General features: G+C 37.6%; 1 protein-coding gene across 1 annotated transcript in view; it reads left to right on the forward strand.

Moving 5' to 3' along the window:
- ITGA2 (integrin subunit alpha 2) overlaps positions 1–26125 on the forward strand; it is a 52172-nt gene that overhangs the window by 13871 nt on the left and 12176 nt on the right. The window contains exons 8-23 of the mRNA XM_019641429.1: positions 1616–1766; positions 2084–2249; positions 4727–4803; positions 6582–6720; positions 7586–7731; positions 9506–9649; positions 11286–11489; positions 12185–12321; positions 14751–14890; positions 18237–18388; positions 20611–20721; positions 21301–21383; positions 21802–21943; positions 23060–23149; positions 23742–23818; positions 23906–23989. Of these exons, the coding sequence (XP_019496974.1) occupies positions 1616–1766; positions 2084–2249; positions 4727–4803; positions 6582–6720; positions 7586–7731; positions 9506–9649; positions 11286–11489; positions 12185–12321; positions 14751–14890; positions 18237–18388; positions 20611–20721; positions 21301–21383; positions 21802–21943; positions 23060–23149; positions 23742–23818; positions 23906–23989 (2043 nt within the window). The remainder of the gene's footprint in view (positions 1–1615; positions 1767–2083; positions 2250–4726; positions 4804–6581; positions 6721–7585; positions 7732–9505; positions 9650–11285; positions 11490–12184; positions 12322–14750; positions 14891–18236; positions 18389–20610; positions 20722–21300; positions 21384–21801; positions 21944–23059; positions 23150–23741; positions 23819–23905; positions 23990–26125) is intronic.

Here is a 26125-nt window from a genome sequence, read left to right on the forward strand (position 1 = left end):
GAAGAACAAAACGACAGCAACTTGTCTGTTCCCCTTCCCCAATCCCCCAGCACTGTTCCCATCCCCCCAATTCCCCAATAAAAAATCTTAAAAAAAAAAAAAGAAAAAAAGAAAATGATGAATACAAAGAAAAATGGGCAAAAATAAATAAAGAAGTATCAAGTTCATAGAAAAATAATTCAAATGGCTAATAAACATAAAATGGTCATTATCCCTTCATAATGAAAAAATGCGTATTAAAACTACAGCTATATATTATTTGTCACTTCTCAGAATGCCCTAAATTAAACAGTTTAATTTTTTAATGTTAAGGAAAGGAGGTGGTGAAATGTATTCTTGTACACTGATGGTAATATAAATTGCTTAAAATTTTTGAAGGTCAATTTGGCATTATCTGTCAAAATTAGAAATGTATATATCCTTTGTTCCAGTTATTCTGTCATACTTATACATTTGAAAACCTATGCCAAGATATATACACAAGGACATTAATTACTTATAAAACTCAAAGTGGCCTAAATGCCCAATAAGGGAGAATTGGTTAAATAAACTATGATGCTCCAAACAATGGAATATTAATATATACTGGTGTTAACAAAGAACAAGGTCATCATATGTGCTGATATGGGAAGATATCTATTAAAATGAAAAGCAACTATATAGAATATGCCTCCATTTTTGTAAAGATTTAAGGGGTAGACTCTGATATACATCTACATAAAACATTTTCTAGAAGGAAACACAAAATGATAATAGTGAGTACCTTTGGAATAGGGGCTTGGCGTCAAATTTTTGTTTTATGTGTTTCCAAATGCTTTGATTTTTTTAAAACATGTATATCTATTACTTAAAAAAATAATAATTTGTGTTGAAAAAGTAAATGCAAATTCAATGAGTACAATTTATGACAGGAATAAATATCTTTGTTCTTTTGATTAGTATTAGTGCATTTGTTTTTTTGTTTACAATAAAGGGAATATAATCAATAATGTTGTATAGATTATGTATGGATACTGGACTTATGGGGGGATCACTTCATAGATTGTGTAGATGCCTGACCACTGCACTGTAACCTGAAGCTGATATAGAATAGTATTGAATGTCAACTATATATATACATATATATATTGTCACGGGTTTATGGGATGTAAAGTATAGCATAGGAAATATAGTTAATGGTATAGTAACAGCTATATATGTGGTCAGAGAGGTAGTAGACTGGGAGGGAGATTATCACTTTGTGAGGGGTACAAATGTCTAATCATTATGTTGTTTTGTACACCTGAAACTAAAAAATAGTGAATTTAATTTTCTTATCAAAAGGTAATTAATTCTAAGGATTCCTGATATAAATATGCACATGCAAGTAACACATAACACACACCATGGAACCCATGGAAATTATTTTTAATGCCAAGCAAGATTTATATTTTTATGTTTCTCTACAAGCTACAAGTAGAATACACTTAAATGTATCTGCAGAACTGACATGGAGAAAAACTCTAAAACAATAGGTTATGCTCAAAGAAGCCAGTTTCATATTTATATTGCTAATCAGAGGTCCACATATTAACTTCATCTTTTGATAGTGAGTCTTTAACTTTATCTTCCATAGAGATTTCGCTTATGCAGCATCTTTTGGTGGACGACCAGGAGCTACCAAAGTAATGGTGGTTGTAACTGATGGCGAGTCACATGATGGTTCAAAGTTGAAAGCCGTGATCGATCAATGTAACAAAGACAATATACTGAGGTTTGGCATAGCGGTAAGTGAATTTTGTTTTTAACTGTCTCTCAGTAGATGGGTAAATGTTTCTTTATAACATTACTTCCCAAGACTGCCTTTCTCATTGGCTCTATATTAAAGAAAATATAGAGCCATATATATATCTATATAGCTTTATATTAAAGAAAAGTTTTGCCCTATTCCTGCTTCTTGCTGATTTTCAGTCCCATCAAGTAAGGGGATATGGATTTAAATCTCCAGATGACCTACTGTGTTCAGAAATAGCCCAGAAAATGCTAATAGGGAAATTGGAGGATAGCAGTAATGACCTTTTTTTCCTCTTCCTCTATTTTCAAGGTTCTTGGGTACTTAAACAGAAATGCCCTTGATACTAAAAATTTAATAAAAGAAATTAAAGCAATTGCCAGTATTCCAACAGAAAGATACTTTTTCAATGTGTCTGATGAAGCAGCTCTACTAGAAAAGGCTGGGACAATAGGAGAACAAATTTTCAGCATTGAAGGTAAAAGAATTTCTTCTTTCAAAAACTGTTTTCAAGAATTCTTGATTTTATTACCACCTACTTACTCTATTAATATTAACTTGTATGCCTTGTATGAAAAGAACTCTTATAATCAGTTCTAAAAATAGGCAAAGAACATGAATAAGTATTTTATAAAAGATAAAATACCAATGACCAATAACCATAAGAAAATAGCCTCAATATCAGTAATTATTTTTTAAAAAATAAATCAACTTTACTTTGTACCTAAAGATAACAAACAGTAGTAATGTCTAATCTTGGAGAGATTATGGGGAAACAAAGAAGCTCATACACTGTTGATAAGATTATAAATTGTATAACATTTTGAGGGGCAATTTAGTAATATCTAGTATAACTGTAAATAGTTTTACCTTTTTTATACTTTGTTATATAATTTCTGAAATTCTTGAATTTGTTTACAAAAACATGTATACTTTAAAATTAGAAAAATGTAGTGAAGCTTTTTAGTAGTTCAGATCTTGAGGAAACATTTTATTTACCAGATCTACAATAATTTACTGACATGGCCTTGGAAGGTCTAGTCAGTGCAGAAATATCCTATGTTAGAGAACTCATATGGAGGACTGTAACACGCTTAGTAAAAACTCCCACATGACCCAAATCCTGTTTCTGGATGGTTAACCCAAATAACTTTTAGCAATAAAGAGCATATTTTATAGAGTACCAACTATGCATCATGAACTGCTTCTGAAATTGGGTCCAAGGGACTTGCATAAATTAAGTATTCATTCCTCTGTCATATCTTCATCTCCTGATTATCCACTGTAAATTTATATCCAAAAAGTTATATTACTCTTAAACACTCTATGGTTCTTCTAAGTTCTTTAAATCATCATCAAAATCTAATGTGCCCTGAGAAAATAAAAAAATTATTTGGCTACCTATTACAATCATTTTGTTTGTGGTGGCATGAATATGAACAATTGCAATGCAGTCTAAAAGCTGACTAGAAATGATTTCATGTATTATCTGCTAGTATGGATTTTTGGGGAGCACTACTCTACTTTATTAGAAATTATCTCCACTCATCTTGCCTAAGTTATTACACATTCTAAATAAGTTACTATATTGTGTGATACAGTTTGTCTTCTCTGTGTTAGAGTGGCAGTCCAGGAATTTAGCTTTGTTTTTGCAAAGATTAGTGAGACGTATCAATTTTGACCACACTGTATGGAAAATGAGTACTAATTGAGTCTTATGGTACTAGAGTCAGAGACAAGCACATATGTTGAAGTAGGACAAAATTCCCGATTTGTAAAATTCCTGCTCAATCTTGAATCCTGGCTCCTGAAGCCTAACCCAGATATCTTTAGCACAGCCTTCACTACAGATCAATTGCTGAATGCCTCCTATTGCATCTGAGATGTGTGTGCATTTATTAGTACCAATATTTAAAAGCTAAAAATTCATATAGTTTCTTAGCTAGTAATGATAATTTGCTTTTTAAAGTCCATCACCTCAGTTTTCATCTTACCTCATCCCTTATATTAAGTGTTCTTTGATATCAGGAACTTCATCAATAAGTCTATCAATAAATATATTAATACATATATATCAAGATAAATGCTGCTGATGTAAGAAACATTCAAATCTATAGAGATTTTTGTTTGTTTATTTGAGCCAAACAGACAATTGCCAGGAAGCAAAAATCACAATGGGTTGAGAAAATTCTCCGGAGAATGGCAGTTTTGCAGGTTATTTTACACATTAGAATCAAAGGAGGAGACGTAAGGAAGGTTACATGAAATCCATTGGTGATAGAATAAGTGGGTGGGAGAAAGCAAAGCAGGGAAACCTCTGGGGCTGGATGAAAAGACACATACTTCTTTTACATTGGTGGGTACAGGATAGTAAATAATTAACACTTACAGCCACAGAGAGATTATATTTGGGGGAACAATAACGATGAGGGGTTCCGTGGTCTCCTGCTCTGGTGTGGGTGACCTCAGGGGTCTGGAAGATTACTCTGACATCTCAAAGGTATGCCTTAGATACCAAAAGACAATACACAGGCTTACTTAAGGTAAAGACTGACCTTTGTCAAGGAAGCTACAGGCCTAGGATGTGACTACCCCCATGACCTGCTTTTAGTTAGAAATGTCTATGTTCAGACCATCCTATCTGGTTACTTGTGGTCTCTGAGTTTGTAGGGCCTGCCATGCAGGCCTCCCCTGAGCTGGTCAGGTTTTATGTATGGCCGCCTTTTCATCCACAGTTCCAACTTCAAACACTACCTTGGAAATATTGTGGATTTCCATATCTGCAGAGTACTTCATTAGTGATTTCTTGCTCCCAGAATCTACCACCTCTGTATTTTTGAGTGAACGCTAGAACATTGTGGTGTGTGTGTGTGTGTGCACGCGCATGCATGTGTGTTTGAAAATTTGATTTATAATTGATGACAGTGATATAATTTTTGAAACTGCTATTTCCAGGTACTGTTCAAGGAGGAGATAAGTTCCAGATGGAAATGTCACAAGTGGGATTCAGCGCAGATTACTCTCCTCAAAATGTGTGTATATCCGATAACTTCCCGCCATGTTGTCATTATGTAGACTTAATGATTCTGGGCATGATAGCCTTATACATAAAATGGGAAAAACAGCCATCTAGTGATCAACAGTTCTGATTCCTAGTCATAGTCATTTAGTTTCTTTGTGCTGCTGATTTGCAATCCAAATAACAAAAGTTAATAATGCCTTCCCTTCCCCATTTCACAGGGATTTTGTATGGAAAAAAAAAATTGATAATATACAAGAAAGCCTTTGAGCGCTCCAGGGGACAGGCGCTATATTAATTCAAGGTATTATTGTAGGAATTTCCTTTGAATCAATTAATTACTGGAAAAGTTTGTTAAAAACACAGACACTTGTCATCGCTGTCATTGTTGAATTCTGAGTTGCCATAATATATCCTTTCTAAGAGCAGAGATAGAAAATAGTTGAAAAAAGTAAGGAATTAGGAAAGATGTGAAATGGGAAGTTTTCTTAGCTCAGCCAAACTCCATTCTTTCTCCTCAGAAGCATCCATCTCCCTGGCCTCTGATTCTAACTCTACTCAGGAATAGGAGCGGAGTAGTAAAAAGGCAAAGGGATAGGTGACACTAAGACATACTCAGGGACAAATGTGAACTCGGAGGACTTGAGCAGCACAACAAAGGACAAGACACAGCTTACTTTCTCTCTAGAATTAAAGGTGCTAACTTTTTCTGGATCATCAATCATCAGAGATGTCCATAAAAGTTATCGGTCTTTCCCTCAAAAAAAAAGGAAACCCACACAGAGAGAATTTTGCACATAATTTCCTGAGGTTTTGGTACCCTTCCTGAAGCCCCTTGCTGCACCCCAGATTCAGAGTCCTCGATTTATGACAATTATTTCCATAATTTCAAGGCCTCTTATTCTCAAAAGGGAACACACCGTTTCCCAATTTGCAATTTTTTAATGGCTTGTACTTTTCAATCCAAAATTGTATCATTGATATCTTCTAACATCTAAGATCAAACATATTAAAATAATAAACCCCATCCTGACGAACCCTGCCTTGCGCGAGGCGTTATAGCTTTGAATGTTCAGATTGGGCTCTGAGTCATTCCAGAGTAAGTCATCTCCGTTGCCCGCCCCCCTTGCCGGTGCTGACCTATGGCTGTTTTCCTTACATTAGATCGAATGTCACAGCTACTGGTGTCTTTGGTAGCTGTGCTGTTTTGAAATAGGTGGGATAGGATAGAGTTGACAGAGGAACATTTGAGGAGGAGTCAAGGAGAATGAAGAAGAAAGTTGAAAATAGAAGGCCTGACATGGGTGGCATAGCAGCACCGCAGACCTCTCTTCCTTCCTGTGTCAGCAGCACTTCCTGTTACTCAAGCCTGCCTCAGACCCCACTGAATTTTTCTTAGGAATCTGCGACCGAGGCGCCCTTCTGACTCCTTTCTAAAGGCTCACAGCTAGTCAGCGTATTTGCAAATATGTGCCTTTGAATGGAAACTTGAAGATGGCTATGCGCTCCTCGTGACTACAGCTTATCACAAAGATTGATCTATGTAATTCATGTGTGGTACTGAATAAAGCTTGAGGTAGCACAAGCCACAGGAGCCTTGTTCTCCAGCACAAATATTAAAACAGTTTTGAGATATATCAACCTACATGCGTATAATTTTACTTCATCATGCTTAGTTGTTGTTTTTTCCTTAAATCTAGATGATTTATTTCGATGGTTTGCCTACCCTGCATTTTTATGCTTTAAAGGGTGGTTTGTTTTTAATGATCTTCATTTTTTCAATTATCTTAGGATATTCTGATGCTGGGTGCAGTAGGAGCTTATGACTGGAGTGGGACTGTTGTTCAGCAGACATCTCATGGGCATTTGATCTTTCCTGAACAAGCCTTTGAACAAATTCTGCAAGACAGAAATCACAGCTCATATTTAGGTAGGGCGTGGCAGCCTTCGGCTCAAAAAGTTTAAGTTCCCTTCCTTTAAACCAGCCCCTGGTTGAACCTCAGGACCAGTTCAGCACAGCCCTTAAACTGTCATCTATTTATTACGTTTGTGACACATATTTATGTTGCCTCTTTGCCAGTCAGGCCTTCACCCATAACTACTTACTGAAACACTATATTATACTCACTAATCTCTTCTGGCTGTCCAAGCAGTTGTTATTCCTGGGACATGATTGAGTTTCTCCAAAGTGGAAATAGCTCCTAAAAGCCAGTACAGTAAGTAGTGGTCTTATGTTAATTTAGAGTTCTTAGCCTTTTCGCTCCTATAATAAGCAGCCACCAATTTTGAGTACCTACTATGTGATGGGCTATTCTATCAATGTAAACATTTAAACCTTTCCAATAACCCTTTGTATCCCCATTATACCTTTGAGAGCCAATGAGGTTAATAATTTGCCTAAAGGTAAACAACTTAGTAAGTGGCAAATCCAGAATTTGAACCTGGAACTGTCTGACTCTAAAGTCTATGTTCTTTCCACTGTGCAATATTGCTTTTTAAATTCATTTAGCTACTCATGAAAGAAATATTTGTTTAGTGCCAGGTTCATGAGTGGCTGATGGGGACAGCCCAGAATCGAGGGTCAGCTTTATAGGTAGATGTCCACCTATGCAGGACAGAGGGCAGAAGCAGTTCACCCTGGAAAAAGGAAGACGTGCCCATGATAATACGCTCAGGACACTAGGAAGTGTGCATCACACCTAATAAGAAAGGACCTCTGATCACCTCTACTAACTCTGCAGGCCTATCTGGCTGAGATATTCAATGGTACCTACTCTGTAACTCCTTCTCTCTAGGTTATTCTGTGGCTGCAATTTCTACTGGAAAAAGCATCCACTTTGTTGCTGGCGCTCCTCGGGCAAATTATACTGGCCAGATAGTGCTGTATAGTGTCAATGAGAACGGCAATGTCACAGTTATTCAGGCTCACAGAGGTGACCAGGTAAAGTTCATTGTTTAGCAGGTGAAATTAATTTTAAGGACAACTTGGGCAGGTGGGGAGTGGGAAATTGGTAGAAATGAAAACTACCATTTATTGACTGCCTACCCTGTGGCTGGCTCTGTAATCTGCATTTACTTGAATATTTCTTAAATCTTTACAACAATACTGAGAACTACCATCTCCTTTTGACAGGTTACTGGGAGATTAACTACCTTTCTAAGGTCACTTAGTTTTCATGGGGTTGAACTGTCATGAAAACCCATTCCTGGGTGGCCGCAAAGCCTGTGTTGTTTGGCTAGTTCCCGCTCCATATTTTTGACTCCCCAGATTAATAATGCATGGGCGTTACTTAGTCATGATGACAGGGACCTAAGAAGAAGGGACAGGATAGCATGACAAAGGTTGAGCTCCCACCTGGGCCTGTCAATGTGTCCTAATGCTTTGACCTTTCTAGAAATAAAGCAACTCTCTTCTTTGCCATTTTCTTCTCATGTGTGACAGTTTTGTAGTCAGAAGTTATCACGCCTCTTAGTCATGGTCCACTAGAGCGCAGGCCAGCTGATAGACGCCAGTTTGCTTACTAAGCAGTTTTGACCCTTGGGCTTGACACTTATTTGAAATGAGCATCATGGGTCTCCCAACAACCAATGGAAATTTTTCTTCCTTGAGTATCTACAGATTTCTCTTCTCTGGGACTAAGTCTGAGCCCACAGTCTCTGGATTTTCCAGGGGTAAGAGGCCCTGAGTCTTCGACTTACTTGACCAAAAACCAGCTATGGTCACATGCTTTTCCCTCCTTTTTAATGTTTTAAAGAAGGGTGCTTTCATTTTTTATTTATTTATTTATTTATTTTTGTTAGCTGAGCCATCCTGCCACCTGTTGGCAGCTCAGCAGCTGCTCAGCTCGGGCCGGAACTCGAACCACTGTTGCTCAGAGCTCGTACTCTTGAGTGAGCTCTTAACCAACTGAGCCACTCGGCCGGCCCAGGGTGCTTTTATTTTGAGAAGGAATAATTTCTTATTCATTTTCAAATCCTTAAGAGATATTCACAGAGGCTCACCTTGAACATTGGTTGAATGGGATGAACACACAGATTCCCAGGTTCCCAGCATCTCTTATTTCACTTCATCTCCACCTAGTCCTCACGTCCCAGTCATCCCGCAATTACTGACTGACCCAGACCATGCCATGGCCACCTACATCACTCATGTTTTCCCACACCTCTTCACCTAGAACACTTGTCAATTCAAGTAATACTTAATCTTTCTAAGCCATCTCGACTCCCCTGCACTCTGATTACACAGCATTTGGCACTTGCCTCTATTATATTTTACCAGGGACCCACAATTATTTGTTCCACTCCCCTCTTGCCCTCCCCACTTACTCTTTAACACACCCTATACACCTTCTAAGTGTTTCTCTTTTAAATGTGGTCTTTGACCCACCAGCATCAGGGACACCTGGAGTGTTTATTTAAATATTGTTTTCTGGATAACATCCTAGGCATTGCATGAGAATCTCTGGAAATGGGTTTTAGGAATCTGTATTTTAAAGATACTTTCTTGGCGATTTATATGCACCTTAAAGTTTAAGAGCCTTAGATGGTGATACAGCCTTCAGAGAAGGGACCATGTGATCCATCTTTATGTTCCTAGCACTTTGCAAGTAGTAAACACATGCTTTGTTTGTTGAATGAGTAAATAAAAGTTCAGTGTAATAGCAGGAGGATGTGAATCCTAGGAACCCTAAAGTTAATATGCTTTATTACCCCAGATTGGCTCCTATTTTGGTAGTGTGCTGTGTGCAGTTGATGTGGATGAAGACACCATTACAGATGTGCTCTTGGTAGGTGCACCAATGTACATGAATGACCTAAAGAAAGAGGAAGGAAGAGTCTACCTGTTTACTATCACAAAGGTAAAAAAGATTGATTACACTGACTGTTTAATTGGCTTTAGTTTTGGTAAATGAAAAGTTAGTCTCCTTTGCAGAATAAAGAAAATTTATTAATAGCATAATAATGATCGTTTTCATATAGAGTATGGTTGATATTTCATCATTTTGAGGATTTCACCACTAAGTTATAATTTTTAAAAATCATAACCTAGAGCTTAATATATAGTGCACTGTCATTTTCAATGAGAGGTCTTTGAATATGTATTCTCTTACACAAATAAAGCTGTTACAAATTCACATCATTTTTTAAACACACACACACACACACACACACGTATTTCCTAAGTCTCTTATCCAATTATTTTTCTTTGCTGTCAAGGGATAACAATAACAGGTCAAAACTATCTTGTTAACATTTTACAGGGAAAAGGACAAATTGTACCAGGCACCTTGGAAACCTCCATATAATCCTGGATGCTTTCTGCATTAGTTTGTCAGGAAATTCCATTGCTTAGTGTAACATTTAGGTATATATCCAACTCTTGGAATTTCTAGTCTTTGCACATAAAACTTAGCATATTCTAACATGGAAAACACAGTTTTTCCAACTTGTAGACTGAACTCTCTAAATCCATGCACATAAATATAGTGACAGAAAATTAGATGACTATAGAAGGGAAAGAATGGAAAATGAGAAGCTGATATTAATATAGTAAATATTATGTTTAACTATTGTGATATTTTGTCCTACCTTATTTATTTAAATTAATGTAAAAATTAGTTCTTGAACAGAAGCAATTAAAACAATTCTAATGCATTTAAAGAATGTATAATTGAACATTCAGTAAGGGAAGGGCAGATCTACTTGTCTGAAAATTTAACAAATCCCAGTTTCTTAAATGTTTCTTGCTTATCAACTATTCTGAATTATCATTAATGGCTGAAGGTGAGAAGATCTCCTAATACTTTATCAAACTTAGTAACAAATTGGTTTCTAGAAGGTTATATAGAGGAGAGAGAATCAACACTGACCCAGTTTTATGGTTGAGGAACATATTTTCCTTGTGAAGTCATGAAATATTTCCATCCTTAATTTCAGAATCTAAAACAATTGTGTCTTTTCAAGGAAATTTGTTTGGGTGGAACTATTCAGTGTTTCTTATAATGGGATATTAACAATCTCATTTTTCACTCCCTATACCATTATAATTATGCCACTGTTCAGTAATTTTTAAGTAAAGGCCTAAATTAAGATATTGTATTTTATTTTCTCTCTACCTTAATTTTATTCAAGATATTAGTAGATTTTCACCAGAAAAATTTTAAATCAGAGGTTTAGAAACAGGTGAAGATACTAATATTGGAGAAAAACGGAGACAAAGGAATGGATACTTTTATACAGGTTGTGTAGCTACAGTAACAGAATTGCCTCCTTTTACCATCGTTTATGAGCAGATACTCTAGGGCCTTACTAAAAATTTTATTTATAATTCTCATCGTAATTAGAGAATTTTGAATTCTAGGTTTACAACCCTATCTATATTTCTAGAATTAACAGTTTGCAAACTGGCTTGGGCATCATTTGCTTTGAATTTTAATTATAAAAGTTGTAAAGTTTGCTTTAATCATCCCCCTTTTTTTAAATCCCTTTTGCAAGGGCATTTTGAATTGGCACAAATTTCTCGAAGGCCCAAAGGGCGTTGAAAATGCTCGGTTTGGTTCAGCGATTGCAGCTCTCTCAGACATCAACATGGATGGCTTTAATGATGTGATAGTTGGTTCACCTTTGGAAAATCAGAACTCCGGAGCTGTTTACATCTACAATGGCCAGGAGGGTACCATCCGTACAAAGTATTCCCAGGTAATCCGTGAGTGTCATAGTGATGAATCTACATGTGAGTGGCATCATGTTAGAGCTAGAGACTATCACGCGGACCATCCAGTCCATCCTTCTTTTTATAACTTTATTCACTCATTCAGTAAATATTTACTGCTACTGTGTGTCAAGCACTGTTATAGACACTGGGGATGCTGTAAAGAACAGGACAGACAAAACTGCTCTTCGTGGCTCTTACATCCTTGTGTAAGAGACAGAGGAAAAATATGATAAATAAAATAAAGTGTTCCAGGTAGTAATACACGATAAAAAATAGGCAATAAATTGTCAGGGATAGGAGGGACCAGGTATTTGACAGGGTGACCAAGAAGACCTCACTGAGAAGGCAGCTTCTGAGTCAAGACCTGATGGCAGTGAGGTAGGAGAGGAATCAGCTCTGGAACTTGCATCACCTCCTTCCCGGTCCACTGATCTTTCACTGCTTCATGCTGGTTTGTGATTTTATGTTAAGAGTAATGCTGTTACTTTGATGAAAATGTGGCTGCAAGAATGATAAACAGATTAGATAAGATGTGATTGAAAACTCAGTGGCATTTTGTGAAGAACAAAGCAACCTGGGAAATGACTATGTAGAGAATGTAACAATGCCATGTAGAAGCTGCCCTTTTTCCGTTTCAGTTGTTATGTGCTATAATTTCTTGTCCAACTTGCTTTTTCAGAAAATCTTGGGATCCGATGGAGCCTTTAGGAGCCATCTCCAGTACTTTGGGAGATCCCTGGATGGCTTTCGAGATTTAAATGGAGATTCCATCACAGATGTGTCCATTGGTGCCTTTGGACATGTTGTTCAGCTCTGGTGAGTCAGTGAGAGCCAGACAGACACAAAGTAGCTAACTGAAAACTGACCTGCTAAGTAGAGCACATTGCTGTGCTGGTTATTGTGGAAATGCCACATGCATTATATGAGTGAGACTCTAGGACACTTGTGTGGCATGGTTCGCATAAGGGAAGGACTATGTTTTCCCTGGTGGGAGAAAAAAATATTTGCTTAACATTAGAACCAAGTTTCTCATCTCTATGCGGTGAGCAGAAGTGCATTGAAAAGACAAAGCCCTTTAATGGTATCTGGGACGTTTTAGAATACTGTCTTCCAAATAGCCTTAGCTCAGCTCACAGAAAGGAAGCCTCATGAGAACACCCTAAAAATACTGAGCACTCAGACCACACAAGTCAAATCCAACATCTCGTGTGGTTAAAGATATCTTTTAGAATTACTCATAAACAAGAAGCCATTCTTTAGGTTTCGCTGACCTCTCACTGACCTCAGTAGGAGTTGAAGAGCAGGGGCCTGAGGGTGGGGAACAAAAAGGGATTCAAGGACCACGTGATTCAAGGGCTAAAATAAATATATCGGGCTGGTGTGGGAACAGAATCAGAAAGAAAGTGAGATTTTGATCATGAGTCCCCAAGAAAATATAGGTCAGCATTCATTTGTTTCTGTTGAAAAATGTGCTTTAAATGTCAGATACATCAAGAATAGAAAAACATTACATATTGATGCTGTGTTGTTTTTGAGTTTAATGATACTATTTACAGCATCTCACTTGTGCTTTTAAAGGATGAAATACCCTGTTGTTAGTGCATTATTTTAATGAATCTTTGTGTGAAAAAAATAAAACTCAAGGATAATATTTAAGACTTTAAAAGATAAGAAAATATATTTATTGAATAAAATCAGTTAAGAGTAGCATACCATTAGAAAAATACAAGGTGTTATATACCTTCAACTAAGAATAAAAAAAATAAAATTAAATTAAAAATTAAAAAAAAGAAAAATACAAGGTGTGATGATAACATAATTATATGACTGATTTTTAAACAATAAGAAATCACACCTTTCAGTGAATGAAGGCCATCCTGCAGCCATCTTGGTAGGCTTCTTCCTTGGTAGGCTGCATTCCTACTATACTGTAGCATTCTTTTTAATATAGTCAGTGATAGCCAAACTTTTTTCTTTAAAGGTGGATTTGATTCTTCAAAGAAGTCAAGACACATGAAATCAAATGAAATTATCAAGGTTCAGTCAAGTTAGGTTAAGGCCATTTTGTGGTCACATTCCTATAAGGTGCTGAAACTGGTTTGTTTGTTTTTTTGGTGATTTCCTGAGAATAATTTAAAAAAAAAAACAAATTTACAAAATAATTTAAATCAATTCTACCTCTGTTGGGATCACTGCTCAACTTCTCAAAGAGATTGACTTACAGAAAACTTTCACTTAGACATTATAGATCCTGTAAATTGGAGGACGTGTTGCATTTGTTATAAGATGTTTTATAACTGCTTATCAAGGGACCTGATAGATTCATGATTAACTATCAAAATAATTTTTCAATGGACCCAAATCCTGAAATTAAAAGAAAATGTTTTCTATGTCTTCTTGTGGTACTTTTCAACACAGGTTAATTATTCATTACTACTTGATGCTTTGTAACTAGTTAAGGGTGTACACAAGGGCTCATAGTGATGAAGTACAAATTCCACCGGCCAAGGAATTAGACCATGGGCTCCAATCTCTCACTTGCTAGTAACTATTACTCAGTGCACTGGTGAGTTACCAAATGTCTCTGTGTCTCAGACTTTTCCATTAATAAAATGGAGATACTATTTGTTCTACCCCTTTTCACAGTAGTATTGTAGCAGCAAATGAGACCATGTGTATGGGAAAGCCCTTCAGATATCTAAAGGGCTAAGCTAGAGGCAGAAGTCTGTCGCACCCTGCCTGAGATAGACTCCTCAGCCATATTCTGGCATCAGGCTAATTGTCACCATCATGGTCTTAGCCACACTTCAATGAATCATTGCCAGTCACTGAGGCAACAAGGAAAAACCCACGACTGCTCCTCAGCCCTGCCACCCCTACCTTGTCACCTGCTCTCACCCCTGCCTTTATAAGAGTGACTATCACTGCTTCCAACTGGCAACACACAGCAGAGACCATGGCTTTGTACTTCACCTGCAAAGAGGTTACCAACTCGCATCCTATGCTCATGCGTGTGGTCAATAAACAAAAAATATTAAGTGTGAATTATACTGATAATACAATCACAAACAAAAACCATTATCCCTGCCTTTAACCATCTTACAGCTTTCAAATATAAAACACTGCTAAAGGGCTTAGACAGAGAGTAGAGAGAATAATTAGATAATGCTGGCACTGGGTTCCCTATGTAAAGGTTATATGTGCACTCAGCAATATGTCACTCTGTTTCCATTTATGTCTTTCAGGTCACAAAGTATTGCTAATGTATCTGTAGAGGCTTCATTCACACCAGAAAAAATCACTTTGTTCAACAAGAATGCTGAGATAAGCCTCAAACTCTGCTTCAGTGCCAAGTTTAGACCTACTAAGCAAAACAGTCAAGTGGGTGAGTAGACCTGAAATAATCTGTATGGAAATAGATTTCCTTATAGAACTTTAATCCTAAATATAACCTATACATTGAGTTTGTAGACCAAAACAAACAAGGGTCTTAACTTGCAGACATTTAAATTCCCATACATTTGAGGTTCCTGAGAATGGTTAATTAGGCATGGAAGGTTTGTTTAGACCTTCCTCTTCATCTCTAGAAGGTGATATTCTAGAGTTGTAATCTCTATGACACAATTGTGGGCTCTCTCAACTCTATCCTTCAAGTCTCTCTTACTCACAGGTCCCTTACTGAAAACCTTGGGCACACAGATTATGCTGGACTACAGCCCGTATTACAGAAGACCTCTGTATGTTGGCTCTGTCATGATCTAAGGCAGTGTGCTCAGTACAAGTACCAAATATTGTTCCTATTCTTGAGGAATTAATAAGCATGAGATAATGAGAAAATATAAAACACTATTATGACTTATGCCCAGTGTTTTCAATTTTCTAAATAATCCAGAGAAGTGACTAAAAGTCTGAGACATGTTCTATCAGCAAGAGACGATGAGGAAAACTGGGCAAGTGTCAACAGGAATTGTCACCGTCTCTCTCCTGGTCCAGCCATGTCGTCTTTCAGGGCTGGGATGAGGTCCTGCGCCCTCTCTCAAGTTTTTATAACCGCTCCATCTGCCCTTCAACTCTCCTGCTCCAGTTGTGTCCGCACCCTCCACACATAGCAATTGACTGAGCACTTGATGAAACTCTACCTTCTTTCATTGGCTGCTGTTTCATTGGTCCTAATCCCCCTGTATCAGCTTTTGACTCTAAACTTTAGAAACCTGTAGCTCCTGCATGTATGTCATTAAGTGGTACACAAACTTAAAGACTAGAACTATAGAAGCAGGCTATTTGTCACAATTCATACCAAGAAATAAACAGATTACGAACACAAAGCAGAAGTTAGGTTCATATCTTGGCACACTTTCCATATTTTCGTACTTTTCTTATCTCTCTGGCCTTTTTTCCCTTCAGGTGCTCAATCACTGACCCAACCCTAAGTAACACATCTCACAGACCTGCCTATAGCACATCCATCTGAGTAGCCATGATAGTTGAGTCAAAAACCATTACTGTGTAATCATTAAGTGGCGAGATATAATGTACAGTACGGTGACTATAGTTAACAATACTGTATTTATTTTATATATTGAAAGTTGGCTGAAAGAGTAGATTTTAAAAGTTCTCACAACAAAAACAGTTGTAACTGTGAGGTGATTGATGTGTTAACTAACCTTATTGTGGTAAACATTTATATGTATATTTTTTTTTACTGTACTTTATACCTTAAACATAAACAATGTTATCTGTCAATGATATTTCAGTAAAGCTGGGGAAAAAATATGAAGTGGCTAGTCTGCCTAAAAGATTAATTTGGAGAACATATTAGCCGACAGGGATGGCTTACGGATCACCTCTCCTGGCGCTGAAGCGTGGATTTGGCTCATGTATCTTCCTTCCACTTTTTGACTGTACTTAACCCCTTTTGTTGCCACACACTTGGAAGAGAATTTCTGCTTTCAGAGAATTTCCTCCCCTTCTACTTGCTGTCTAGGGTCTCCAGGTCCTGCTATTGGGCACCCTTCTCTTTCAATCCTTTTCCTTGATGCCTTCAGGTCCATAGAGACAAGCCAGTCACGATCATCTGTTCCTTAATTGCTTGGCTGGCAATAATAGTATGTAAGACATGAATTCCATCTTCATAACTTTGAAAAGTGAATTTATAAAGCATATGGTCTCTATTATTTATTGTAGCAGGGGCTCACTCCAGTTTAAATTTAACAACATAAAAAATTAGTATATTGCCTGTGAGACTATTTATCATTTTTACCAAGCTGCTTGAAAAAAGTAACACAGTATTATCATGTGTACTAACTTTGCCCTAGCTATGATTATCTCCCTATTATTATTTTTCCTTTGCATTATTTTTACCACTTATTTTTATTTCATTTGATTCTGTTATATTTTATCTATCATTATTTACCTCCTATGTCATTGGAGCAAGAAAAATTATACAATACCTCTAATAGATATTTCAAAGGTAACATGTGGAATTAATGTTTTCGGAAGTCTATTCAATCTTTAAAATATTGAAAGTAATAAAATAAGATAGAGTAACCCCATATCATGCCGTCGGTGCTCTGGAGAGTATCAGATCTCTCTCAAGTTTGGACATGCAGTCAGCAGACTATAGTTGAAGATTCTGATAGTTTGGACATTGGGTACTGATGTCAGTTTTTATCACATTTGCTTTTCATTTCCATTTCCCTCAATTTTATAGATGAGGAAATGGAGGTCCAAAGAGGTTTAACAAATTGCTTGCATCATACAGCTCATAAACGACGGAATTAAGATTCAAACCAAGTGTGTCTGATTAAGAACTTATTACTGTAGTGTTGCATGCCTTTCTCCATGTAAGCATCTAGACAGCGGTTCTCAACCTGTGGGTCGTGACCCCTTTGGGGTCTAACGACCCTTTCACAGGGGTCGCCTAAGACCATAGGAAAACAAAAAGATATTTACATTACGATTCATAACAGTAGCAAAATTACAGTGATAGAGTAGCAACGAAAATAATTTTATGGTTGGGGGTCACCACAACATGAGGAACTGTATTAAGGGGTCGCGGCATTAGGAAGGTTGAGAAACGCTGATCTAGAATATGTCAGGAACCACACATGTCCCCTTGGGAGATCTCAATCAATCCTCAAATCACAGTTTTCCTCACAACTGCATAGCAACAGCAAAAACATGGGGTACGATTTCAAAATTACCCAGATTTTATTTCTGACCATGCCCTAGTTGTGTGAACTAAAGTGAATTATTTTACCTCTTTTATTTTGTTCATTATCTGAAAAATAAGATCATAATATCTACTTTCCAGGTTTAATGTAACACTTGTAAGAGGTAACATAGAAGAATGTGTTCAATCGTAGGCACTCAGTAACTGTTCCTTTCCTTTTGTATTACCCTGTTATGGATGATGTCTGGAAAATGATGTTTGCGGGAGTAATTTGACCAACTTCATTCAGATTTCCCAGTGGCAAGTCCACTTTTCTTTCCACTGCTTCAAGCCACATTTCTTTAAATCACATTTCTTTGTATCCACAGTCACATATATCATACCAGAGCTAGAATTACAAATGTCATGGACTAGCCATGATTCACAATTCTCAATTTAAAGACCATTTTATATTTTCTCGAAGTCAGAAACTTGATCCAATAAGACACAATGAAGCAGGGATGCTTTTGCCTTAAAAAAATGTTTTTGTAATAACATTTCTTTATGATTTTTATCATAGCCATTATATATAACATCACAATTGATGCAGACCTACATTCATCCAGAGTAACATCCAGGGGGTTATTTAAAGAAAATAATGAAAGGTACCTGCAGAAGAATATGATAGTAAATCAAGCACAGAGTTGCTCTGAGTTCATCATCCACATACAGGTGAGGCCTCAGAGTCATCCCTTTTCCTCTCATTTCTTCTTAAAGACTAATGAATGAGGAAAATCTAAAATGAAAACTTTGGAGTTAGAATACACCTGTCCTTCTAATTAAAAGCTTTTCTAATTCTATGAACAGGAAGCACATTTCCTTTATGCTAATATATGGTCACATTTTATTATTAATAAGTTAGTAGCATTAACTTTTATTTGGGATTGCAACTAAAATGGATACATATAAAATTCTTAAAGAAATCAAAGATACAGTGCTTTATTAAGTGTTTAACAGGGAGAACTTTTAGGTGATAGTAAATTTTATTTTGACATTTTCCTATCATGGAAAAATTTTATTCACTTCTAAGCTACTGAAAAGGACACTTCCAATTGTGTTTTCCACTATTGGATTAAAATTAATATAAGTGAAGGATGTTAGATTATGAGGTAAAAATTACGGGCTCTAATCTTATGCCATAATTACTATAGTTCAAATGGATTTTGAAAGTCTCCCAAGTAGGAAAAGTGCTCTTAGTAGAAAACTTCCAATAGGAAATTCATTTTACAAATTATATGAATATTTCCCCCTAGAAATCACATAATGATTTTTTAAAGTATAATTTACTCAGGAAACCATTTTTAAAAGCTGTTTAAGAACTTTTCTAGAATATGGTTCTTAGAGTTTAAGATGCATAAGAATTACCAAGGAAACTTTCACAAAATGCATATTCTGGGACCCACCACCAGAAATTTGGGGGTTGGAATGTCATCCCCATATATTTCTTATATAGATGGATGGTGCAGAGACCACATCTCAAGAAACATTAAGTATAAGGGTTAAGTGGATGCTTAGATGAATTAAAATCAGTTGAGTTGTTTACTGTTCAAGTTGAAGGTTTCTTATTTGTGAAGGCCAGGACTTGTTCTGTTGTTAAGGGCCCATTATACAGATTATTTAAAGGGATAAAAGCTGGTTTCCATTCTCTCCTTTCCTTGAGCAAAGTGGTAGATCAAATTAAATATGTAATCCATTGTGGGGAATGAAGACAGCTAGGCTGTTGTTTGTATACAGATCCTGTTCACTCTCGTGTGCACTTGTGAAGTGTTTAGACGGCATGTGTTCTTCTGCTCAGCTAAGAGACATTTCAGTTAACACACCCTATTTGATATCAATACCAAAGTCCATCCCACGTGCCAACCCTGCAGCCAGCTGAGGAAGCATTGCTTTGGAGTCGGGAAGCCGTCCTAGTAGTCAGGCCCCCCCAAAAGGGCTCAAGGCAATAGTTAAGTCCCACCTGTGAATGCACTAAATGATAACAGAAATATCACTTCTCAGGAAAAGGCAAATTCAATTTTTAGTGTTCATCATTTGTACATTGTTCTTTCCTGACAAGACCTGGGAAGATGTCTGTGCGAGGACGGCTAGATGACACTTGCAACCCTGTTTTGGCATTTTTACATTTTTCATTCGACAGGAAGACTCAAAAACAAAGTGGCCCATGACTCCTAGAACACTGCAAACGCTCCCCTTCTATACTAAACGCAGAGTGGAGGGGTAGTACTTATAGCTGGGTAGCATCGGTTTCAAGGACTGCTGAGTGACATGTGCCTCATCTTCTACGTGCAGAAGCAGTGCAGCTTCTCAGTCAGCTAGAGCCAGAAGTTGGGGGAGTTGGTTGCAGATGTGGGCATCCCCTTTATCTGGTTTTGTAGAGAAGAGTTAGGTTCTGACTAAGGAAGGGAGACTCGTGTCCACTGCCTGACAGCCAGCGCTGAGTACCTTCCCTTCAAGGTCACAGTATTCCCTCCCGGAGACTTGGCCAGGATGCCTAAGGAGTCTAAGTCTTCAATAGAAATTGAAAGGACATAGCCAACAACCCAAGAGCTGGATACTGACATAAGGGCCTTCAGCGCATTAAAACTGGACACATCGTCTATTTATAATTGTGTGTAATTAATGAGATTACTGATGAGCTTAACTGGGGATTGCTGCTTCCGATATTTCCTAAACCCATGTCTTTGATTTTCTTAGTCATGAAGAAGCTAAGAGCAGAATTATAGGACAGAAGAGAAGCAGCAAGGGTCTTGAAAATTCAGAACAAGGATATTCTAAATAATTGAGAGTGGGCTGGGTTCTTTATTGTTCTGGTCATTGTCTTGTTTTAAAGCTGCCATGCCCTAATAAACTCGTGTGTGTGTGTGTGTGTGTGTGTGTGTGTGTGTGTGTGTTAGGAGCCTTCTGATGTTGTCAACGCCTTGGACCTGTGTGTGAACATCAGCCTGGCAAATCCTGGCACCAGCCCTGCCCTAGAAGCCTACGACGACACTGCCAAGATCTTCAGTGTAAGTATGGTTTGCCCTTCCTCGAATTCAGACCAGCTAACAGAGTTTCAGAGTCACTGCAGTTTAGTGTTTGAAAGATACTTAGGGCATAACCTTTGATATGTTAATTTTCTACAGGAAATAGAATTACTTATGTGTCAAGTTCACCAGCATGTAAGTTGCACGAAGGCTGAGATTTTTGTCTTCCTAGTTCACTGCTCTACTCCCAGCCCCATAAGCAGTGCTTGGCCCACCATAGGTGATCAATAAATATTTGTTGAAGAAATAAATAACAATAAAGCAAAACCCTTGGTCTCACCACCCAAATAAAATGTTACAAAGACCTACAAAGTTCCCTGTATCCCTTCCCAACCCCCATAGATCCTCATTTCTCTGGCTTCACCAGACATCAGCAACTTGAATTCTGTATTGATCAATGCTTTTCTTTCTGATGTTGCTACACACGTATATAGTCCTAAAACATTGTTCAGTTTGGCATGGTTCTCAACTTTATGTAAATACGGAATAATAGGGATTCTCCCACAATTTACTTTTTTAACTGAAGAGCAGATATCTGAGGCTGTTCTTCCTTTTTTGCAGATCCCTTTCTATAAAGACTGTGGTGATGATGGAGTTTGCATCTCTGATCTAGTTCTAGAGGTCCAACAGCTCCCAGCTGCTCAGTAAGTTTTACTTTAAAGCTCATTGTAAAATGCAGAAATAAAAAACACATTAGGTTATGCTATTCAAGTGAATGTTTATAGAGATTGTTTTCTACAAAAGAAATATCCATAAGTAACAAAGATCTTTAAAATCTAAATTTTAATTTCTACCATCCATATAAGAGTGAAACAATAAGAAATATAAAACCATTTGTATTTGGATTGTTCCTTTCCCTGTCATGTAATTAAAGAAGAGAACCCAACAGCATTTACTTATTTCTTGTATCACTTTACAATGAAGATAGTTTATTATTAAGGAGTTTTCTCAGTATTCCAAATAAATCTAAAGAGTTTGTTTGTTTTTTTTAATTAGTGAAGTATTTGAATACTGGTCCTCTTTTTCCCCTTACTTTTTTTTCCTTTTCTCCTTTTTTAACAGAGCACAACCCTTTATTGTCAGCAACCAAAACAAAAGGATAACATTTTCAGTAACACTGAAAAACAAAAAGGAAAGTGCATACAACACTGCACTTGTTGTTGATTTTTCAGAAAATTTGTTTTTTGCTTCCTGGTCCATGCCGGTATGTGATGACATCCTGGGCTTTCTGCTGTTGTGTTTCCTACTCGTTGTCAATTACCGTCTTCCTTATGCTCAAACCTCCCTGTCCTCTGTGTTGTCTGAAGAAGCCCTTTAACCATAATCAGCATGATAAGTCCTACTTTGTGGCTCCCAACTAGTTAAACCACATGAGAACATAGCCTGGCTGTCTGTATGGAGGCCAATTCTGCTTCAAAGTTCAGGTCAGTTTTTCCTTTGCCCCGAGACTTGGCAGCAGTGGCCAGATGCTCGCGTAACTCCTCTTAGCCGTCTGTGTGATGAGGCTGCCATGGTGCCGCACAGATGCTCCGAGCGGCACTTGCTCTGAGAAATTAGAGTCCCACAGCTCAGCCACAAGTCTTACTGCTGCCAAGATGACGCATTCCAGCGAGGTCAGTTAATCATATTGACTTGATCGCTATACCAGGAGCACACTTGACCATGAATGCCCCCTGGTCCCTCCTCAGGCACTAGCAATGAAAAGCAGAGGAGGGGAAAGCTGAGATTTTCCAAATTAGCTCCCTAATTGATGCAAGAATTCAAATATGGTTTCATCCAGTTGAAAGTCAATGTGAATTTACTAGGTTTAGTGTTCTAAGCCTTTTCTGACTTCAGTGTTTAACTTTCCTGTGCAAAATAACTTGTTAAAGAGAAAAGAAAAAAAAAAACACAGAGGAAAACTAAAAAACATTCTTTAAATTATTTAAAATATAAATAAACGCCAACATAGGATTTTGTTTTCTTCTCATGAAACTACAAATTGTAAATATATTCAGAGAAAGGTATGTATTCAAGACAGCATTTCTGTCTATTGGATGAAAGTTACTTTGTGCTTCTGAAATAGAGGAGCTATGATTTGCTTTTGGGTAAAAATTTGAGTACTTGACCTCTCCTTTGATTTGTTGGGTGTCCTGCTTAGCAACGAAAATAGTAGATTAGCCACCAGGACAAAACACAATTCTCAGATCTTGAGGGACAATAAATTACTTCAGTGTGAACCACCCTTACAGCTAACATGACCATGTGGTTACTTCAGCATGGATTGCAAGCACACACACGTTATATACTAATTGATCACTGTTTCCTTGGTCTTGTTCAGGTTGATGGGACAGAAGTAACATGCCAGGTTACTTCTCAGAAGTCTGTTGCCTGCGACGTAGGCTACCCAGCTTTAAAGAGGGGACAACAGGTACCACTTGCATTTCATCCTCCGACCCCCTCTAGCCCCTCCTCAGCACTAGTGTTAATGCACCAACATACCCTCTCCTTTATTACGTATTGCCATTTGACAGGCATCACAGAATAACTGGCTGCATATTCAGAGGGGAAGTTTTAAACAACTGAATGTTTTAAGTTATTAATAAAAATGGTATTCCCCCCAGGCAGTTCATTCCAAAAGCCCATGTGATATGGAAATTTCTTTTTTTCTGAATACGTTGGCCAACACTGGTCAAAGTGCTGTACAGAGCCCCCAATACCAGTTGTTAATCCCTGCTAAGCCGATTTCACGCAGCACAGAGCTTTTGAATTCAGACGAGTATATGTTCTGTGATGTGATGACTTGTATATGTCGGTGGAAAGTGAAGCCCTTCTAATTCTCAATGTGAGGCATGCCAAAGCAAGGTGCAAATAAACAGATGTTCTACAAATCTGAAAGTGTAAGGTATATAAAATTCAGAATCCAACTGGAGTGAGTTGACATAAATGGGAAACTTTTTTTTTTCATGTTGGCCCCTGAGTATGAAGCACCATAGAGTGATGAATTTTCATTTTGTGTATAGGTGACTTTTATTATTAACTTCGACTTCAATCTTCAAAACCTTCAGAACCAGGCATCTGTCAGTTTCCAAGCCTCAAGGTAAAACATTAATGAAGTCATGAATGGATGATGGATGGCTTTTATAATATTTCTCTTTAAGTAATTTCCTAATGCTTGCTTCAACAGTGAAAGCCAGGAAGAAAACAAGGCAGATAATTTTGTCGAGGTCAAAATTCCTCTGCTGTATGACGCCGAAATTCACATAACAAGGTAGGTGAAACAGCGGGGCAGCCTGTGACCACCGAAATCACACTGGTTTTCACACATTTGACTCATGACTAAACAAGTCCTCTATATGCTCACTCTTAACTGGAGAAGTTGAATTCAAATGCTTTCCCCTTATCAACTAAAACAGAAGTCCAGGACAAACTGTTCCCTAGGGAACTTGAGCAACTCTGTAGATCTTTTGACCAAGAGCACCACCTGGAAGGCAGAGAAATAACCCTTCGGCCATGTGCCCTGGGGACACTGCCCTGCAGGCCCTCAGACAAGCTGCAAACCTTCCCAAGATGTCAAAGCAGAACACTTAAGGCCCTGAGAGTTGCCACCGCTTCCTTCTCCATGCCTCTTTCCTGCTGTCCATATGCGATCTCAAGCGATAGCCCCATTCCTGGACATGGAAGCCCCAAGCACAGTGCTTTGCACATAGTAGGTCCACCACAAATATTGAATCTAGTCCCCCAAAAATTGTTTCTAGGTGGAAAATTCCTTCCATAACAGATTAGGAGTTTCTTCCAACCAAGAGGAAATGAGGCATTTTGCAAAGCAGGTCATCCATGAAGAAATGCTTTATTCCCTTTGCTTGTCTGCCCAAAGCAAGTAAACCTGAGAGCACTGGCCTAAATGGTACTAGTTGACACCGGTTATGTTGATATGTTCAGAAAGACAGGTGTCCTGAGAAGTGGGTAGCAGGTGCTGCTCACCATAGGTGCTAACAGGTTGGTATCATCACCTTCATCCCCACTGAAAAGCGAAGTGGTCTCATCAACACAGACACACTGGGGCACAGTGACGCCAGCCAGTACAAAGGCCGCACATAATGTCCCCTCCATGCCTGGGAACCAGTTCTCTCGCTGGTGAGGCAGTAAGGCAGCTTCCCGGCACACATGAATGACCCCTGGACAACACACAGCAATGTATTCCCAAGAAGCCAGGCTGCCAAGTGGCCAGTGACAACAGCTTACTCTAACGCCCACCACATCACTCCAGCCCCTGAAAGCATGGAATATGGAGATCATCCAACAGATCAATGAGCAAAAACAAAAAGGAAAATATGTCAATTATGGCTAGAGTCTGAGACACATGAGCAAGGATGAAAAGAATGCTTCTGTATTGAGTGAGTTGCAAATAGCAAAAGCAGAAACAAAGTACAGTCCAAGCCTTCCATCCCTGAAAAGTCATCAGTAACTGCAGATTTCAAAGGACCCTCAGTAATAAGTAAGTGAAGACAAATGCAGCCAAAGAGATTGATAGTACCATATTGCCTTAATTTTGTTTTTCCTACCTATATTGATTCTTTCTCAGTCTAGATGCTTTTTCTTAATACAGCCTTTTTATGACTCCACTCTCCCACCATGGCCAATTTTTTTTCAGATATTTTAACATGAAATAAATGTAACATTGAAGTGAGGTTTCACTTTTACTAACTAACATCTTAGCTATGTATTTTATGATGGTAAATTGGACTCTTAAGACATTCTTTTAAAGAGATGTTCTTTAAAAAATATATATCATAGTTTAAAAATTAATATGGAGAATTATCAAGAATAAAGCTAAAGTGGCTCTTAACCCTACCGTCCAGATAATTCCTCTTGATGTTTTTTAAAAAGAAGATATGAAATGTACATGAATAGGAAATCCAAACATTACAGAAAGATCCACAATGGAAAATGAACTCATGCCTCCTCACCTCCTTTCGTCACAACAAAGATGACTAACTCAAGTGTTTTCAGAATACCCTCCAGATGTGGGTTTATCTATAAAGACATATGCATCACACACACACACATGCACATTTTATTTACCCAAATGGAATAATAAAACTTTCTGTACCTTATTTTTTATGTAATCCTAGAGAAATTCATATCAGGATATAAAGATCTAACTTGTCATATTCCTGGCTGGATCATAATTTATGTGACTGACTTAATATTAATGAGATATTTGGTTGTTTTGCATTTTTTATTGTGTTTTGTTTAACCATTACAAGCAATGCTGTAAAAACAAATTTTTTTAACCAACATCTGTGTAAGCTTTTTGAAAAAAGGTCCTACCCAATTATTGTGTATTGTATATCCCTTAGCAACCACTGCCCTACTACATAAATATGAAGTTATACTGTACAAA

The sequence above is a fragment of the Hipposideros armiger genome, unplaced genomic scaffold, assembly GCF_001890085.2.
Source record: "Hipposideros armiger isolate ML-2016 unplaced genomic scaffold, ASM189008v1 scaffold_60, whole genome shotgun sequence".
Lineage (NCBI taxonomy): Eukaryota > Metazoa > Chordata > Mammalia > Chiroptera > Hipposideridae > Hipposideros > Hipposideros armiger.